A 20,231-nucleotide genomic window follows, 5' to 3' on the forward strand; every position below is an offset into this window, starting at 1 on the left:
CAGGTAAAAACAAATTAAAATACAAAAAAGTCAGTGTTTCCCAACCACGGTGCCTCCAGCTGTTGCAAAACTACAACTCCCAGCAAGCCCTGACAGCCTTTGGCTTGCTGGGAGTTGTAGTTTCTCAACAGCAGGACTGTATCTATAACAAGGGGGCATCCTCTACGTCTAGAGGAAAGAAGGTTTCTACACCAGCACAGACGGGGGTTCTTTACTGTAAGAGCAGTGAGACTGTGGAATTCTCTGCCTGAGGAGGTGGTCATGGTGAACTCTGTAAAAGAATTCAAAAAGGGGTCTGGATGCATTTTTGGAGAATAATAACATTAAAGGTTATGGATTCTAGATCTATAGGGACAGAACGTTGATCCAGGGATTTATTCTGATGCCATATTTGGATTTGGGAAGGAATTGTTACCTCTAGTATGATTTTTTTTTTTGCCTTCCTCTGGATCAACTCAGTAGGGTTATAGGTTGAACTCTATGGACTCTGGTCTTTTTTCAGCCTTATGAACTATGGCCCACATTTATCATTGTAGTGTAAATTAAGCATTTTTTTACACTTTTTTTTTTTTGTGTGCTGATAATGTGTAGGAGCACCAAATTTATTAAATGGTCAAAGAGCATTTGATAAATTTAGTGCAGGTCACATTTTCTGAAATTCTGTCTACACATACACCAAAAAGCTGCACCATGTCTGGGCTGGTGTAGTTTTAGAGACTTTTCAGTGGCTTTGCGCCTTTTTTTGCTCCTTTTTACAAAAAGGGGCAATGATAAATCCCTTCCATATCATGTCTATTGCCAAAATCAGTGGATTGCAACTCAAAATCAGCAGAAAAGTGTAAACAAAAAGGGGCAAAAAACCCTGCTTGCTCCTTTTTTAGACACAAAAAACAGTCTAAAGACAATGATAAATATGGGCCTATATTACAGCTGGAGGCACCAACACTGTGCTAAGTTAGGCTGGGTTCACACCACGTTTTCTTAAATACGGTTCCCGTATACGGTTGGGAGGAGGGGGCGGGGCTTAATCGCGGCGCCCGCACTCGGCCGTATTCGGGAACCGTATTTAATTCAAGTGGTCGGGAAACTGCATACGGCCGAAAACGAAGCCGACCGGAGGCTGCGGTTCACTCCGGTCGGCTCATAGACATGCATTAAATACGGTTCCCGAATCAGTTTGCCTGATGAAACCGCGCAAGCGCGGTGAAAGACGTCGCATTGGATTAAAGCTGTTTGATATCTACCTGGCTTCACTGGTCCCCTTCTTGGTCAGTGCCTGTATTCCTGCACCCCTGAAGCTTTCGCCTCTGCATTTCTAGCTTCTGTTAAGGAATATGAAAAGCTAATCGGGATTTATGCCAAGCCAGACTACTTCCCAAAAGTAAAAGTTTCTACCCATCTGCAGACAGCTGTTTCGTGGTTTTTGCCCCTCGTCAGTACAGAGCAGGGTGATCTGGCTTGGCTGGGGTAAGAGGCCTGAGAGCAGCTAAAGGGGATGAGTATTTATCTCAGGGAGAGATAACCACTCCTGGTATGACGGAGCTTCATAAGGCCATTTTGCACTCCGTGGGCATTCTGGGTAGGGGAATATGCAAAGCAGCTCATTACACCTATATTGCTGGTGCACTTGTGCTTTGTTGTACTTCTAAGGGCTCTTTCACACTACCGCTGAGCACTGTTAAAGAGACTTCTGTTGTAAAATGACAGGAGTTCAGGGGGGGGAAAAAAATTACTGCGTGTCTGGTATTTTCCTCCCGACGGACCTCATGCAAATGGGATCCGTCGGGACCCGTTGTGCTCCGACCCATTCAGCACAAACAAACAACAAAAAAAAAAGGCTTAACGGGACAGAGCATAGCGGTAGTGTGAACCTAGCCTAACATTAGATCAGAGCTGTAAATTGTATGTATTGTTATATTGTACCACTAGGTGGCAGTGTTCCACCACTAATTCGATCATATTACTGCACTGTCTTATCTTTTTGTGAATGTTTTATGTATATATAGTGTTTGTTATTATGTGGCCTATATCTTTCTGTTGTCCATATCAATGTCATATTATAAGCAATATTAGGTTCATATGCCTGTGTTTTGTACTGTTGGGTCATGTGGGTTTGGACGCAAGTGTAAAATATGCCACGACAAGAACAATGATTAGGTGGCTACTAGAGATGAGCGAACTTACAGTAAATTTGATTCGTCACGAACTTCTCGGCTCGGCAGTTGGATGACTTATCCTGCATAAATTAGTTCAGCTTTCAGGTGCTCCCGTGGGCTGGAAAAGGTGGATACAGTCCTAGGAGACTCTTTCCTAGGACTGTATCCACCTTTTCCAGCCCACCGGAGCACCTGAAAGCTGAACTAATTTACGCAGGAAAAGTCATCAACTGCCGAGCCGAGAAGTTCGTGACGAATCGAATTTACTGTAAGTTCGCTCATCTCTAGTGGCTACATATTTCATAGTATCAGCAGAAATGTATTTTGCACAGAAGTCTTGCTGTACCCCTTGAGAGTTTGTTTGGAAAACATTGGCCTTACCCGACTACAGCGTGTCTCCAGCTGTTGCAAAACTACAACTCCCAGCATGCCCGGACAGCCGAAGGCTGTCCGGGCATGCTGGGAGTTGTAGTTTTGCAACAGCTGGAGGCACCCTGGTTGGGATACACTGGGTTAGACTAAATCGGCCAAAGCTGATTTGTACAAGTAAATATTCTCTCCTTCCAGTGTATGTGTGATCATAGGATGTGAGAGGGTAACTTACGTATAAGTAGACATTAAAGGGGTACTCCGGTGGAAATGATTTTTATATATATTTTTTTAAATCAACTGGTGCCAGAAAATGAAACAGATTTGTAAATTACTTCTATTATATTAAAAAAAAATCTTAATCCTTCTAGTACGTATTAGCTGCTGAATACTACATAGGAAATTATTTTTGGAACACAGAGCTCTCTGCTGACATCACAAGCACAGTGCTCTCTGCTGACATCTCTGTCCATTTTAGGAACTGTCCAGAGCAGCATATGTTTTCTATGGGGAATTTTCTCCTACTCTGGACAGTTCTTAAAATGGACAGAGATGTCAGCAGAGAGCATTGTGGTCATGATGTCAGCAGAGAGTTCTGTGTTCCAAAAATAATATCCTATGTAGTATTCAGCAGCTAATAAGTACGGGAAGGATTAAGATTTTTTAATAGAAGTAATTTGCAAATCTGTTTAACTTTCTGGCACCAGTTGATAATTAATTAAAAAAGTTTTCCACCGGAGTACCCCTTTAAAAACTTAAATCAGCTGATACACAACACACGAGAGAAAGGTTTCACACGACTGCTTTATTTCTCCGCGGCAATACATGCGTTCGCACATCACACTCCGGGGAGGTGCGGGAGCCGCTCGGTGTGATATCATTACAACAAAAGTTGCTGATGTGCCTCGGTGTTGGTCTTGGCTTTGGGTGTTCAGTTTCTTTTTTTTTTGGTTGATTTCAGGCAGGGAAGACCTCTGTGTAGCATTATTTTTTAGCAACAATCAAGACTGCAGAAGGCACCAAACCTGAGGAAGAAGACACAACATACAAAACGGGTGAGAGATAATAATGCCCTGAATACAAAAAAATAATAATGAAGCTAATGTTTTGGCTGGGTTTATGATTCCTTAAGGCAGTGGTTCTTAACCTGGGTTCGGTGAGTCAGTCCCGGGGGTTCGGCGGGGGAGGTCGCAACAGAACAGGCAAACCAAGCAATTGCCTGGGGCCCCGAGCAGAGTCGGTGTTCGCCCGTCCTGTAGCGACGGGGCAAATCCCCCCATCACTATTAACTCCCTGCGGCCCCGCGTTAAGTTTAAAAACGCAGGGGCCGCCAGGACATAGCGCACGCCGGGACGTCACTGACATCCCATGAGTGCGCCCATAGAAACGAAGGCGCCGAGGACCGGAGGATAGAGAAGGAGGAAGACGCGTGCTGGCCAGCTTGGTGAGTGACCAGCGGCATGTCATCTTCTTGGGTTCTCTGACGACTGGTCCCGAGACATGCTGCTATAGCCGGAGCGGTGGTCGGAGCACTGAAGTGGGCAGTACACAGGCATACACTGTATATGGCTGGAGGCTGTAGGTCTGTGGGGGAACACTGCCTACAGCCGTTGGCTGTCCGGGCATACTGGGAGTTGTAGTTTTGCCACATCTGGAGGTCCGCCGGTTGAAGACCACTGGCCTATATAATGTGGGGGAACACTGCCTGCCTAATGTGGGGGAACTCTAAGCAAGTTTTTGTGTGAAAATCATGTTTTCATGATTTTGTTCTTTGTTCTTAATGGTTTTGTTCATTTTGTGCACCTATGTATAAATATATAATTAAATATCCACCTCCTATGTTTTGAATTTGAAAAAATCATATTTTATTTTTCCAATTAAGAGGGGTTCGGTGAATGCGCATATGAAACTGGTGGGGTTCAGTACCTCCAACAAGGTTAAGAACCACTGCCTTAAAGGGGTACTCCGCCCCTAGACATCTTATCCCCTATCCAAAAGGATAAGATGTCTGATCGTGGGTGTCACGCTGCTGATGACCCTCGCGATCTTGGCTGTGGCACCCCAGACACCCGGTGCACGGAGCGAACTTTGCCGGATGACTGGCGATGCGGGGCGGAGGCTTATGACGTCATTGAGGAGGCGGGGCCGTGACGTCTCGAGCCTCTGGCACTGCACCCCACGCTCTAAACGAATGCCGGGTGCAGCAGGGAGATTGCGGGGGTCTCCAGGCAGGGGACCTCCGCTATCAGACATCTTATCAAAAGGATAGGGGATAAGATGTCTAGGGGCAGAGTACCCCTTTAACACACTGTTTCCCAGCCAGGATGCCTTCAGCTGTTGCAATACTAAAACTCCCAGCATGCCTGAACAATCTTTGGCTGTCCAGGCATGCAGACTTGTAGCTTTGCAACAGCTGGAGGCACGATGGTTGGGAAATGTCAGCATATAAGACACTATTTTGGAACAGATGGCAAAGAAAAGGGGGAGGGGGAGATTAATATATGGGCCACAGTGATGATTTCTTCAAAGTGAATAAAGTGACAGGCGGAATAGAACCGCTGTGTGCAAATGGTAAAAACAATACAAAAATTCATGCTTAATATTTCCCCTATAACTAGATTTGTCCATATATTTGTCTATACAGTGGTCCCTCAACATACGATGGTAATTCGTTCCAAACGACCCATCGTTTGTCGAATCCATCGTATGTTGAGGGATCCGCGCAATGTAAAGTATAGGAAGCTGTACTTACCTGTCCCCGCCGCTCCGCACCAGGTCCTCACCGCTCCCGCTGCTGTTCCAGGGGCTCCCGATGCTGTCCCGCTGCTCTGGTGTCTTCTTCGCGATCCTCCGGTGTCTTGCGCATCTTCTGCAGGGTCCGGGCCTCGCTTTCTGGTGACGTTATTATGCTGCTGCGCCGGCGCGGCGTGCGTAGTGACGTAATAACGACGCCGGAAAGCAAGGCCCGGACCCTGGAGAAGATGCGCAAGACACCGGAGGATCGCGAAGTGGACCCGGAGCATCGGGAATAGGTAAGTGAACCTGCTGGGGCACATTACACTGCTATCCGACAGCAGCTTAAGCATTTTGCGCTGTCGGATAGCAGTTAATGCGATGGCCCCGACATATAAAAGCATCGTATGTCGATTTTATCATATGTCGGGGCCATCGTAGGTCGGGGGGTTACTGTATTGAACCAAGCCCTATTAGCAGATTGGAGCTGGGACCCGCACAGAGAAGGTGAGAGTATCTCCGGCGGGCCTGCTAAACAATCAGACCCCCAAATATATATGTTGCAGTGGTGCCGATTGGTTAGAGACACTGGGGGAGATTTATCAAACCCTGTGCAGAGGAAGAGTGGTGCAGTTGCCCATAGCAACCAATCAGATTGCTTCTTTCATTTTCCACAGGCCTCTTTAGAGGCCTGTGGAAAATGAAAGAAGCAATCTCATTGGTTGCTATGGGCAACTGCACCACTCTTCCTCTGCACAGGGTTTGATAAATCTCCCCCACTGTCACTGCAGCGCTTAGGTGCCGTGATCGCTATCAAACACAGCACTTAAGCTGATGAAGTTGAGTTGTTCTTTTCTGTCTGAGTGCTCTCTGATGACACGTGTCTCGGGAACCGCCCAGTTTAGAAGCAAATCCCCATAGCAAACCTCTTCTACTCTGTGCAGTTCCCGAGACAAGCAGAGATGTCAGCAGAGAGCACTGTTGCCAGACAGAAAAGAACAACTCAACTTCAGCAGCTGATCATTTTTTGTGAAAGGATTAAGATTTTTTTTATAGAAGTAATTTACAGTTGATATATAATTTTTTTTCCCCCCTGGAATACCCCTTTAAGGCACATCCTTTGGATATGCCATAAACGTTCAGATGAGAGTATCCCTTTAACAATACATTCCTCATGTATGATGACATTTTACTCTGTACTGGACAGTGGCTTTAAAGCAGATCTGTCAGCAGTCTGTTTGTTAATATGTAAAATGAGGCTGAAGTGCCCCTTGTCTTACCCACAGCAATAACAAAGGGTTAACCAGCCCATCTCTTCCTATGAACCTGGAAGGGTCGGCAAAACCCAAGACTCTTGCTGTGCCGTGAGCCTAATTTACATATTAACAAACAGGCTGCAGACAGGTCCGCCTTAAAGGGGTACTCCAGTGGGAAAACATTTTTTTGTAAATAACTTCTATTAAAAAATCAGAATCCTTCCAGTACTTATCATCTGATGTATAATACAGAGATAGTTCATTTATTTTTTAACTTCAGTTTTGTCAGACCACAGTGCTCTCTGCTGACACCTCTGTCCGTGTCAGGAACTGTCCAGAGTAGGAGCAAATCCCCATAGCAAACCTCTCCTACTCTGTGTTAAGACAAAAAAGAAGTTCAAAAAGGAATGAACTTCCTCTGTATTATACAGCAGCTGATAAGTACTTGAAGGATTAAGATTTTTTTAATAGATGTAATTAGAGATGAGCGAATTTACAGTAAATGCGATTCGTCACGAACTTCTCGGCTCGGCAGTTGATGGCTTTTCCTGCATAAATTAGTTCAGCCTTCAGGTGCTCCGGTGGGCTGGAAAAGGTGGATACAGTCCTAGGAGACTCTTTCCTAGGACTGCTTCCACCTTTTCCAGCCTACCGGAGCACCTAAAAGCTGAACTAATTTATGCAGTTAAAGTCATCAACTGCCGAGCGGAGAAGTTCGTGACGAATCGAATTTACTGCAAGTTCGCTCATCTCTAGATGTAATTTACAAATCTGTTTAACTTTCTGGCTTTTGGTTTTTCCACCAGAGTATCCCTTTAAGTAAATAAAATACATGGTATAGCAAAACCATTACAAACAGAACAGGAACGTGTTTTGGGAATAAAAGGACGTGATGCTGTTGTTTCCTGCACTGGACATCTACAACAAAACTAATAAAAAACACAAGGTGAATTGGAAGATTACAAACTGGTTCTCACCAAGTTCTTGTAGCGGTTTTTCCATATCTTCTTCTGTAAAAACGTGTCGAGGGAAGGAGGTCAAGAGGTTGAAAGGTTCTTCTGCACCGCCGGGCCAATTCAGCTCCACATATAAGCGGACAGCAGCCAGCTGTTCCCGGGCACGAAACGTCTGAGATAGGGCCGTGCCATCAAGCAGGCGCACCTATGGGTGTATATAATATATATATTGAAGGGGTTAGCCACCTTCTAAAACTATAGAAATGAATGGATTAAAGGGGTATTCCAGGAAAAAAACTAATAAAAAAAATATATATATAATATATATATATATATATATATATATATATATACACACATATACATACATACATACACACACACACACACACACACACATACATACAGTGATCCCTCAACTTACAATGGCCTCAACCCTCAACATACAATAGTTTCAACATACAATGGTCTTTTCTGGACCATCGTAAGTTGAAACCAGACTCAACATACAATGTACAGACAGTCCGGATCTGTGAAACGTGTCAATGAACTGACCAATCAGAATAGGTATTCACTGGTAAAGCTCCTGAATTACTGAAGTGTATGCACTGACTGGTATCTGGTAGCGCCCCCTACAGTACAGGGAGGTATTACATGTTCTGTACACTTTACCTGTACCAGGGTTAGCTGCTCCTTTGGACACCAGGTGAAGGCGACTCCATGTTACTTTTTTAGGACATTTCATGTTCTGTACAGGACCCCGAAGAAGCTCCTGTCCTCTACATAGACCAGTGTTTCCCAAGCAGGGTGGCCCCAGCTTTTGCAAAACTACAACTCCCAGCATGCCCGGACAGCCTTTGGCTGTCCGGGCATGCTGGGAGTTGTAGTTTTGCAACAGCTGGAGGCTCCCTGCTTGGGAAACACTGAAATAGACAGTGATTTACAGCTCCCAGCAGATCTTTCTTACTTTTATATATAAGGATTTGCTTTATCTATATTAGTTATCTACTTATTTTTCTTTAATCCTCACTTTTTCCTATTTTTGGATGACATTTTGTTGCCTTTAGAACAAATTACCAGGTTTCCAGAGTTCTGGTCTCAACATACAATGGTCGTTCCAGAACTAATTAATATTGTAACTTGAGGGACCACTATATATATATATATATATACACATACACACATATTAGATTATATATATATATATATATATATATATATATATATATATATATATATATATATATATATATATATATATAATCTATCAACTGGCTCCAGAAAGAAGCAGATTTGTAAATTACTTCTACAAAAAAAAATCTTAATCCTTCCAGTAGTTATCAGCTGCTGAAGATGAGTTGTTCTTTTCTGTCTGGCCACAGTGCTCTCTGCCTGACACCCCTGTCTGTCTCAGGAACTGTCCAGAGCAGGAGAGGTTTGCTATGGGGATTTGCTCTTACTCTGGACAGTTCCTGAGACAAGCAGAGGTGTCAGCAGAGAGCACTGTGATCAGACAGAAAAGAACAACTCCACTTCAGCAGCTGATTACTACTGGAAAGATTTTTTTTAACAGAACTAATTTACAAATCTGTTTAAGTTTCTGGAGCCAGTTGATATAAAAAACAAAAACAAAAAAAAAAAAAAAGTTTTTTTCCTGGAATACCCCTTTAAGTCACTTACTGATGTTTAAAGGGGTACCTGCTTCGGAAGCTCCGCTCCCTAGCGTCCGGAAGTTTATTGCTCCGAACGCTGCGTGCGGGCTTCAGTGTTCGGGGCCGCCCCCTCGTCACGAGGGGGCGGGCGTGATGTCACGAGGGGCGGCACCGAACACGGAAGCCCGCACGCAGCATTCGGAGCAATAAACTTCCAGATGCTGGGGGGAGCAGAGCTTCCGTAGCAGGGCAGCGGAGTACCCCTTTAACCCCTTCACTGTGTCCCTGTTCTCTGGGTGCCTGCAGATGGCTCCTCTATCCATAACATGGCCATTTATGGAGGAGCATGTGACAATACAGGTCTTTCTGCCGCCTCTACTGCACCTCTGCTCCTTGCTTGTGTGCAGTGGACTGCTATGGAGGAGGCAGTGTATTGCAGTGTTTCCCAACCAGGGTACCTCCAGATGCTGCAAAACTACAACTCCCAGCATGCCCGGACAGCCGAAGGCTGTCCGGGCATGCTAGGAGTTGTAGTTTTTCAGCATCTGGAGGCACCCTGGTTGGGAAACACTGGTGTATTGTCACATGCTCCTCCATAGCTGGTCATGTTATGGACGGAGGAGCCGTCTGCTGGCACACAGGGACCGGAAATGGGTTACAGAGCTGTTTAATTGCCGAATGGGGCCGCAGTCAGAGGATTATGTAAAACAGAGATGAGCGAACTTACAGTAAATTCGATTCGTCACGAACTTCTCGGCTCAGCAGTTGATAACTTATCCTGCATAAATTAGTTCAGCTTTCCGGTGCTCCCGTGGGCTGGAAAAGGTGGATACAGTCCTAGGAGACTCTTCCCTATGACTGTATCCACCTTTTCCAGCCCACCGGAGCACCTGAAAGCTGAACTAATTTATGCAGGAAAAGTCATCAACTGCCGAGCCGAGAAGTTCGTGACGAATCAAATTTACTGTAAGTTCGCTCATCTCTATAAAACATAATGGATTCCCCCCCATTTACCTGAATACGGCACTGATCATATTCCTTCTTGGTGGGTGGCTCCTGTACAGGTGATGATGGAGAGGGTGTGGACGCTGGAAGAGGGGATTCTGCAGGAGGGGAAATGGGATCAGACGAGGATCCTCCATACTAAAACGAAGAGGAGAAGACATTACTAAATATGTTACAGCCCATTCAGGCAGCGGAGGAGTTTCTAGCTACATGCCCATTGGCAGCATTTTTCTAATCTTGTTCTGGTTCTCTCACATTTGGAAAAGAAGTATTGGAAATGAGATTAGCTTTAAATCAATATAAAATGCAATATTCCAAGTATAAACATCTATAGGGGCTTTACCAGAAGGAAGATTTTTTTGGTCAGCAAATACTACAAGCAACCAAGCAGGAAGTTTAAAGGGGTTATCCAGGAAAAAACTTTTTTTTTTTTTATATATCAACTGGCTCCAGAAAGTTAAACAGATTTGTAAATTACTTCTATTAAAAAATCTTAATCCTTTCAGTACTTATGAGCTTCTGAAGTTTAGGTTGTTCTTTTCTGTCTAAGTAATCTCTGATGACACGTGTCTCGGGAAACGCCCAATTTAGAAGAGGTTTACTATGGGGATTTGTTTCTAAACTGGGCGTTTCCCGAGACACGTGTCATCAGAGATTAGACAGAAAAGAACAACCTAAACTTCAGAAGCTCATAAGTACTGAAAAGATTAAGATTTTTTAATAGAAGTAATTTACAAATCTGTTTAACTTTCTGGAACCAGTTGATATACAAAAAAAAGTTTTTTCCTGGAATACCTCTTTAAGTATTAGAGAGCATCCCCGTCTGGTTTTGTGTGTCTGGAATCCGGATACGGAAGGGGAATGTCAAAACCGCCTCCTACCGTTATCCATGCCAGATCCGTGCTGTACCCAATTAATTTTAAGGTGCCAGCCAGAGAAAGCTACCACCTCTAACTTTCTTATTTTATCAGTATTCAGGGATGTGTGAGGGCTCATTTTCTGCGCGATGATCTGTAGTAGAGATGAGCGAATTTACAGTAAATTTGATTCGTCACGAACTTCTCGGCTCGGCAGTTGATGACTTTTCCTGCATAAATTAGTTCAGCTTTCAGGTGCTCCCGTGGGCTGGAAAAGATGGATACAGTCCTAGGAGACTCTTCCCTAGGACTGTATCCACCTTTTCCAGCCCACCGGAGCACCTGAAAGCTGAACTAATTTATGCAGGAAAAGTCATCAACTGCCGAGCCGAGAAGTTCGTGACGAATCAAATTTACTGTAAATTCGCTCATCTCTAATCTGTAGTTTGTTTTAGTACCACGTTTGCGTATATATGTGACAAAAAAGCTGAATTTATTTTTTTACATTTACGCCGTTCGGGATCATTAAGATTCTATTTTTATAGTTTGGACATTTACGCATGAAACGATACCAAATATGTTTATTATTTATAGTTTTTTTTTAATGCTTTTTTGAATTAATATGGGGAAAAAGGGGTGATTTTAAACTTTATTGGGGAAGGGGCTTTTTCACCTTTTTTTTTTTAAATCTAGTTTACACTTTTTTAGTCCCCATAGGGGACTATTTATAGCAGTCATTAGATTGCTAATACTGTTCAGTGCTATGCATAGGGCATAACAATGATCAGTATTATCGGTGATCTTTGTTCTGGTCTGCTGGAAGGCAGATCAGTGTAGAAGACCCCGGGAGACGGATGGAGGCAGGTGAGGGACCTCCATCCGCCATCTTGGCTGATCTGATCCCGGCAGCGGACGATCAGATCAGCCATTTTAAGTGCCGCACTGCCACAGAAGCCGTGAACTGTATGGATCACGGCATCTGAGGGGTTAATGGCAGACATCAGCGCGATCGCTGATATCCGCCATCACGGGCGGGTCCGCGGAGGCTGACAGCCGCCGGGACCCGCCATGAATGAAGCGAGCGCAGCTCCTGCCACAGTCGTGCCATAAATGTACGGTGCTGTGCGCAAAGTAACGCCATACATTTACGGCGCTTGTCCTTAAGGGGTTTAAGGGGTGATCCGGTGAAAAACCTTTTCCCTATACACAGGATAGGGAATAAGGGTCTGACTGCGGGAGCCACCTGTGATCTCCTGAACAGGACCCGGCCCTCAGAGGAGCACGTGTGCAGCATGAGCTTCAATTATTCTCAATGGAAACGCCAGAGAGACCCGAGTTCTGTACTGTAAAAAAGAATGGAGTGTGTGCTGTCCCGTCTCTTCTCATACTCAGTGTCCCGTTCTGAAGATCACAGGGGGTCCCAGTAGTCAGACACTTATACCTTATCCTGTGTATAGGGGATACGTTTTTTACAGAATCCAGCTAATGAAGTGAGGAGAGATTCGTATACCTAAGTTACATTTTAAGGGTGTCTTCCCACTTTCAGGATCTGAACTGCAATTATTGAATACAATACACTCTTCTGGCTGTGACCACCCCACAAGAAAAGGTTTTCCCATCTCACAAAATATCTCTAGAAGATGTCATCACCTTATGACAAACTGGGACCCTCATGATCCCGAAAATGAAGGGGCACAGTGTTGATTTAGCATTGCATCCCCATCACTGGTTTTCTTCTGCTGTACAGAAACATTTAGAAAGGAACATGGGGCCAAACAAGTGCCCAATCTTATCTGACCTCAGTGATGGCATTTCCCAGCAATGTCCCACAAGATGGTAATACCCCTCAATGCAGAGGTTGCTGAACAATGGAAAGAACCCTATAAGCTTGTACACATTTTATTCTCCACCATGACAACAGCGAATCACACTCACCCTTCTTGCTCTCTCTGCTTTGTCTCGTGCGATCTTCTCTCTGACACGTTCTCTGTAAGTAACAACAAAGAGACACAATGTACAGTCATCATTAAAGTTATTATTAATCACTCAAAGTATTAATTGGTTCCAGGATGACCATTGCATGTAGAGACCACTGCATGTAGAGACCATTGCATGTAGAGACCATTGTATGTAGAGACCATTGCATGTAGAGACCATTGCATGTAGAGACCATTGCATGTAGAGACCATTGCATGTAGAGACCATTGCATGTAGAGACCACTGCATGTAGAGACCATTGCATGTAGAGACCATTGTATGTAGAGACCATTGCATGTAGAGACCATTGCATGTAGAGACCATTGCATGTAGAGACCATTGCATGTAGAGACCATTGCATGTAGAGACCATTGCATGTAGAGACCATTGTATGTTGAGACCATGGTGGAGATTTATCATTGCTTTTAGAGCATTTTTAGAGACTTTTTTTTTGTGTATGTTTTGGCGCAGTTCAGGCGTAAGCAGCATATTTAGAGACTTTTATGCGCCTTTTGATATAGACAGTTTCACTCTTTTTGCCTACCCGTAGAACTTTTTCTTTTTCACCATGCAGTGGTCACGTATTTATCATTTGCAACTTTTGTCAAAAGTCGCTATTTTGTGAGCACAGGTACTTTTATTTAGGCGCAAAGCTACACCCTCTACCAGTAGGAGTGGGAATCCCTTCTACCTTCCTCAATTCAACCTTTAACCCCTTGTGGACGACAGCGTCCCACTCCCCTTCTATGACACTCACTCAGGAGCTGAGCGCGGGTCATAGCTGGGTGGTCCTGGCGGCTATCTGCCACCCAGACCCATCTCTAATGCCAGATATCACTAATCACAGTGTTGCCTGGCTTTAAAGGGGTATTCCAGGCAAAAACTTTTTTTTTTCATATATCAACTGGCTCCGGAAAGTTAAACAGATTTGTAAATTACTTCTATTAAAAAAATCTTAATCCTTCCAATAGTTATTAGCTTCTGAAGTTTTCTGTCTAACTGCTCAATGATGATGTCACGTCCCGGGAGCTGTGCATGATGGGAGAATATCCCCATAGGAACTGCACAGCCCCCGGGACGTGAGTCATCAGAGAGCAGTTAGACAGAAAACAGCAACTCAACTTCAGAAGCTAATAACTATTGGAAGGATTAAGATTTTTTAATAGAAGTAATTTACAAATCTGTTTAACTTTCCTGAGCCAGTTGATATATAAAAAAAAGTTTTTGCCTGGAATACCCCTTTAACCCCTTAGACACAACAATCAAATTTGATTGTAGCGTCTAAAATGCAAGTAAAAATGTCCCGGCAGCTCTGTGAAAGTAAGTAAAAACACCTAACCTGCCGAATTCAGGACCCGGGAAAGTGTCTACTCCCCTCCCTCACAAGTGTCTAGACAAAGTGTATGTGGTAGAGCTTTTCCCGCCACAGCAGAGCTGCGCAAAATTCATCATCCTGCTGCACTTTCTTGATAAATAAGATGAACGCTAGTCAAACCCACCACCCAAATAAATGTGGGAAAATAGCTCTACCGTAGACATTCTTTAATAAATCTGAGCCCATAACTCTATGGAAACCTGGTAATTGGTTCTGTAGCCACCAAAATGTCATCCAAAAATAGGAAAAAAGTGGAGGATTAAACAAAAAAAAAACAAAAAATAGATAACTAATATACAGGGTGGGCCATTTATATGGATACACCTTAACCCCTTAAGGACTCAGGGTTTTTCCACTTTCGTTTTTTCCTCCTTACCTTTTAAAAATCATAACCCTTTCAATTTTTCACCTAAAAATCCATATTATGGCTTATTTTTTGCATCACCAATTCTACTTTGCAGTGACATTAGTTATTTTACCCAAAAATGCACGGCGAAACGGACAAAAAATCATTGTGCGACAAAATCGGAAAAAAAACGCCATTTTGTAAATTTTGGGGGCTTCCGTTTCTACGCAGTGCATATTTCGGTACAAATTACACCTTATCATTATTCTGTAGGTCCATACGGTTAAAATGATACCCTACGTATATAGGTTTGATTTTGTCGCACTTCTGGAAAAAAATCATAACTACATGCAGGAAAATGTATACGTTTAAAAATGTCATCTTCTGACCCCTATAACTTTTTTATTTTTCCATGTACAGGGCGGTATGAGGACTCATTTTTTGCGCCGTGATCTGAAGTTTTTATTGGTATGATTTTTGTTTTGATCGGACTTTTTGATCACTTTTTATTCATTTTTTTAATGGTGTAAAAAGTGACCAAAATACTCTTTTTTGGACTTTGGATTTTTTTTGCGCGTACGCCATTGACCGTGCGGTTTAATTAATGATATATTTTTATAGTTCGGACATTTACGCACGCGGCGATACCACATATGTTTATTTATTTTTTTACACTTTTATTTTTTTTATGGGAAAAGGGGGGTGATTCAAACTTTTATTAGGGAAGGGGTTAAATGACCTTTATTAACACTTTTTTTTTACATTTTTTTTGCAGTGTTATAGGTCCCATAGGAACCTATAACACTGCACACACTGATCTCCTATGCTGATCACTGGCGTGTATTAACACGCCTGTGATCAGCATTATCGGCGCTTGACTGCTCCTGCCTGGATCTCAGGCACGGAGCAGTCATTCGTCGATCGGACACCGAGGAGGCAGGTAAGGGCCCTCCCGGTGTCCTGTAAGCTGTTCGGGACGCCGCGATTTCACCGCGGCGGTCCCAAACAGCCCGACTGAGCAGCCAGGATACTTTCAGTTTCACTTTAGAAGCGGCGGTCAGCTTTGACCGCCGCTTCTAAAGGGTTAATACCGCACATCGCCACGATCGGCGATGTGTGCTATTAGCCGCGGGTCCCGGCCGTCGATGAGCGCCGGGACCGAAGCGATATGATGCAGGATCGCGGCGCGATCCCGCTTCATATCGCGGGAGCCGGCGCAGGACGTAAATATACGTCCTGCGTCGTTAAGGGGTTAAACTCCAATTGCAATCACATATAGACGAGGTGGCCACGCATGGCAATGACCCTCTCCAGTGTTTTGCTACAGCTGGAGACACCCTGGTTGGGAAACACTGCTCTAAACTTCACAACTTTGTTACCAAACCAAAGCGTTCATGAGAGAAATATGGACTCTGAAATCCATTGACTTAAATGAGCCGACCGGAGTCACCGTTTTACTCCGGTCGGCTCATTTTTGACCCGAATCTGGTTTTCTGACCGGACCTCAAAACGTTGTATACTACGTTTAGAGGTCCGGTCAGAAAACCGGATACTGGTCAAAAAATGAGCCGACCGGAGTAAATCGGTGACTCCGGTCGGCTCATTTAAGTCAATGGATTTCAGCGCTGGTCCGGCTGGGGTACGGGATCGCACAGTTTTCCCCACCCCCAGCCGGATCCGGCACCCGTACAGTGAAAACGTGGTGTGCATGCATCCTAACTGGCACCAGTTGATAATAAATAAAAAATAAAAATAAAAAAAAAGTTTTCCACCGGTGTACCCCTTTAGGGTAGAGTCTGGGTCCCAGAACTGTCCCGGGCCAGTACCAACCTTACTTTAGCCATGGTTGTCAAAACCAGCCAACCTATATAATTTACAATAATGTAGCCTCATCTCATATATATGTCCTATTTTTGCCATCTCACCTTGCCAATCTTTCCTCCTGTTTCTCCCTCCTCCTCTCCTCCACTGCTTTCTGCATTTCTTGCTCTTGCATTTTCTGCCGGATTACAGATAACTCTTGTCCTTGCCTCCGCCTCTGTTTCTCCTGCTCGATTCGCTCCTGTTTTTCTCTCTCTTCGCGCTCCTGTTGCTTCTGTGCTATCAGCTCCATCATCCTGCACACAAACAACCACAAAGATTCATTCCCAGTATTTGGGGTCATATATGCTCCCAATGGGGGAGATTTATCAAAACCTGTGCAGAGGTAAAGTTGTCCAGCTGCCCATAGCAACCAATCGGATCGCTTCTTTCATTTTTCACAGGCCTTCCTAAAAATGAAAGAAGCAATCTGATTGGTTGCTATGGGCAACTTTTACTCTGCACAGGTTTTGATAAATCTTCCCCACTATTATTATCCATGTAAAAAAAATAAATGCTTCTGGTTGGTTGTGCATGCGTTGTATGAATTCACAGACAATCAAAGACTTTCTTTAACCCCTTCCCTCTTTGGCGATTTTTCATTTTTGCACTTTTTGTTTTTTCCTCCTCACCTTCTAAAAAATCCTAACGCTTTCAATGTTCCACCTAAAAATTCATAGGAGGGCTTGTTCTTTGCGGCAACAATTTTACTTTGTAATACCATTAATCATTTCACTACAAAATCTTCGGCGAAACCAGACAAAAATGATTTGTGGGGCAAAAAAAAAAAAAAAAAGCAAGCCATTTTGTAATTTTTAAGCGGCTTCCGTTTCTACGCAGTGCAGTTTTTGATAAAAATTGCACCTTATATTTATTCTGTAGGTCCATACGGCCACAATGATATCCAATGTATATAGGTTTGTTTTTATTTTACTACAAAAAAAAAAAAAAATTATAACTACATGCACCAAAATTTATTCGTTGAAAAATGGCCTCTTCTGACCCCTTTATTTTTCCGTGTACAGGGCAGTATGAGGACAAATTTTTTGCGCCCTGATCTGAAGTTTTTATCGGTACCATATTTATTTTCATTGGACTTTTTGATCACTTTTGATTCATTTTTTATGGTATAAAAAGAGACCAAAAATACGCTATTTTGGACTTTGGAATTTTTTTCTACGTGTATGTCATTGACCGAGCGATTTAGTTAACAATATACTTTTATACACAAGGGCCATTTCTTTCCTAGCAGCCTCCCAGTCTGACTGGGAGAGCATGGTACGTGTGCTGTTACACCTTGTTCACACTGGTGTGGTGCTGTGCGGCGTCCGTTGCTGCCGTGGCGCCGTGTCTGTGAGGAGGTGCGGCCCATAGACTGGTTTGAGTGGCATTGGGGTCGCTCTGCCAGTGGGTCGTTCCCCCCGTGGGCACTGGTGTCGCGGCGGTGGTGGTCGCCGTCCAGTGCTACGTCATTTTATGCTAGGGACGTTAGGGACCCACTCTAAATAGGTGGCCTTGACGTGGCGAGTGGGCTTGTACTTTTTGATCAAAAATGTATACTAACAACCTGTTAGTTTAAGATATTATGCTGAGAAGCAATCAGATCATTATACAAGATTGTAGATGTGCGACCATGTCTGTTTCTTCTACCTGAATTCACAATATATTTTTATAGTTCGGACATTTATGCACGCGGCGATACCACATATGTTTATTTACACAGTTTTTGTTTTGTTTTTTAAATAGGTAAAGGGGGGGTGATTCAAACTTTTATCAGGGAAGGGGTTAAATCCCATTTATTAACACTATTTTCACCATAGGGGGCTATAACATTGCACACACTGATTTCCTACACTGATCACTGACATGCATAGGCTCTCCATTATTATTGGGGGTCTTAGCACTGACCCCACCTGATCAATACTTATGACATGTCACATTTTTTTTTATTTTTTTTATCCTAGGCATCCTGTAAAGAAAAGATCTAATCGGCACACAATGGTAACTCGCCTGATTTCCATCGACCACTATTGGCTATATACTGCATGAGCCCCCATGTCTGGTAATGTTATAGACACAGTGTTTTTAGGGTCTTACCTTTTTGTCTGCCTCTCCTTCTCCTCCTCAGTTAATAGTATTGATGATGATGTTTCTTTACAGTAAGAGACACAAAGTGTTAGCACCGTTGAGACACTTTAACAGTCAATACATCTGTAAAGTGATCATGAAGAAAACCATTTCGTTTTGACATTGTGAACTTATCGCTGACTGATACCACAATATCTGTACAATGCCTTAGTCTACGGCCCAGATATATCAAGCTGTGTGAGAGAAAAAGGGAAGTGATTTTCCCACAGCGACCAATCACAGCTCAGCTAACGAGCTGAGGTAAAGTGAAAGCTGAGCTGTGATTGGTCGCTGTGGGGAAAATCGCTCTATTTTTTTCTCTCACACAGTTTGATAAATCTGATAATTCCCTACAGCGACCAATCACAACACAGCTTTCACTTTACCTCAGCTCGTTAGCTGAGCTGTGATTGGTTGCTGTGGGAAAATCACTTCACTTTTTCTCTCACACAGTTTGATAAATCTCCCCATATGAGTCAATTTATGACTTAGGGTGGGGGTTCACACTACGTTTTCTCCCATACGGGAGCGCATACGGCAGGGGGGAGCTAAAAGCTCGCGCTCCCGTATGTCACCGTATGCGCTCCCGTATGTCATTCATTTCAATGAGCCGGCCGGAGTGAAACGTTCGGTCCGGTCGGCTCATTTTTGCGCCGTATGCGCTTTTACAACCGGACCTAAAAATGTGGTCAACCACTGTTTTAGGTCCGGTTGTAAAAGCGCATACGGCGCAAAAATGAGCCGACCGGACCGAACGTTTCACTCCGGTCGGCTCAGTGGAATGAATGACATACGGGAGCGCATACGGTGACATACGGGAGCGCGAGGTTTTAGCTCCCCCCTGCCGTATGCGCTCCCGTATGGGAGAAAACGTAGTGTGAACCCAGCCATAGGCTGCATTCACACCACGTTTTTGCAATACAGTTCCCGTATACGTTTTCAATGTGAAAACCGTACAGAACCGTATTGAAAACCGTATGCATTGACTCTCCATTGAAAACCGTATGCCAAAAGATGCATCAGGTTGTGTCCGTTTTGCACCCTGTAAGGTTTTGTCAGTTTTTTTTTACCTGTACCCAAAACCGTAGCCTACCACGTTTTTTGGTCTGGATTAAAAACTGTATTAAATTGTATACTTTTTTTTTTTAACATGGGAGTCAATGGGAACCGTACAGAACTGTATGTGTGTACAGTTCCATACGGTTTTCACCATACGGTTTTTGGACTTTGCACAGTTTTTTTTTCTTGGAATTTCAATCAATCAAACAAGTGAAACTTTATTCGTAATGGAGTGAAAAGTTAAAAACATATACTTTTTTTTCTTTAAAAAAACGGATGCAACCGGACATCATTTTTCAAACCGTATACGGGTTAAAATTTGTACACACGTTTTGATACAGTTTAGTCCGGTTTTGAGGAATCAGTTTTTCATCAAAAACCTGATACGAGAACTGTATTGCAAAAACGTGGTGTGAATGCACCCTTATATATACACTTTTAAAGGGGTACTCCACTGAAAAACATTTGTTTTTTTTTAAAGTCAACTGATGACAGAAAGGTAA

General features: G+C 43.5%; 1 protein-coding gene across 3 annotated transcripts in view; it reads right to left on the reverse strand.

Annotated features, from left to right (window-relative positions):
- Positions 1 to 3,310: 3,310 nt before the first annotated feature.
- Positions 3,311 to 20,231, reverse strand: part of UBXN1 (UBX domain protein 1) — a 30,865-nt gene continuing 13,944 nt past the window's right edge. For all 3 annotated transcript variants that reach the window (XM_056527492.1, XM_056527493.1, XM_056527494.1), the window contains 6 exons: positions 18,640 to 18,694; positions 16,608 to 16,799; positions 12,920 to 12,971; positions 10,137 to 10,265; positions 7,492 to 7,675; positions 3,311 to 3,550 (listed from right to left, as the gene is read on the reverse strand). In XM_056527492.1, coding sequence (XP_056383467.1) covers positions 3,510 to 3,550; positions 7,492 to 7,675; positions 10,137 to 10,265; positions 12,920 to 12,971; positions 16,608 to 16,799; positions 18,640 to 18,694 — 653 coding nt within the window. In that variant the 3' untranslated portion in view covers positions 3,311 to 3,509. The remainder of the gene's footprint in view (positions 3,551 to 7,491; positions 7,676 to 10,136; positions 10,266 to 12,919; positions 12,972 to 16,607; positions 16,800 to 18,639; positions 18,695 to 20,231) is intronic.

Source organism: Hyla sarda, chromosome 6 (genome assembly GCF_029499605.1).
Source record: "Hyla sarda isolate aHylSar1 chromosome 6, aHylSar1.hap1, whole genome shotgun sequence".
NCBI lineage: Eukaryota > Metazoa > Chordata > Amphibia > Anura > Hylidae > Hyla > Hyla sarda.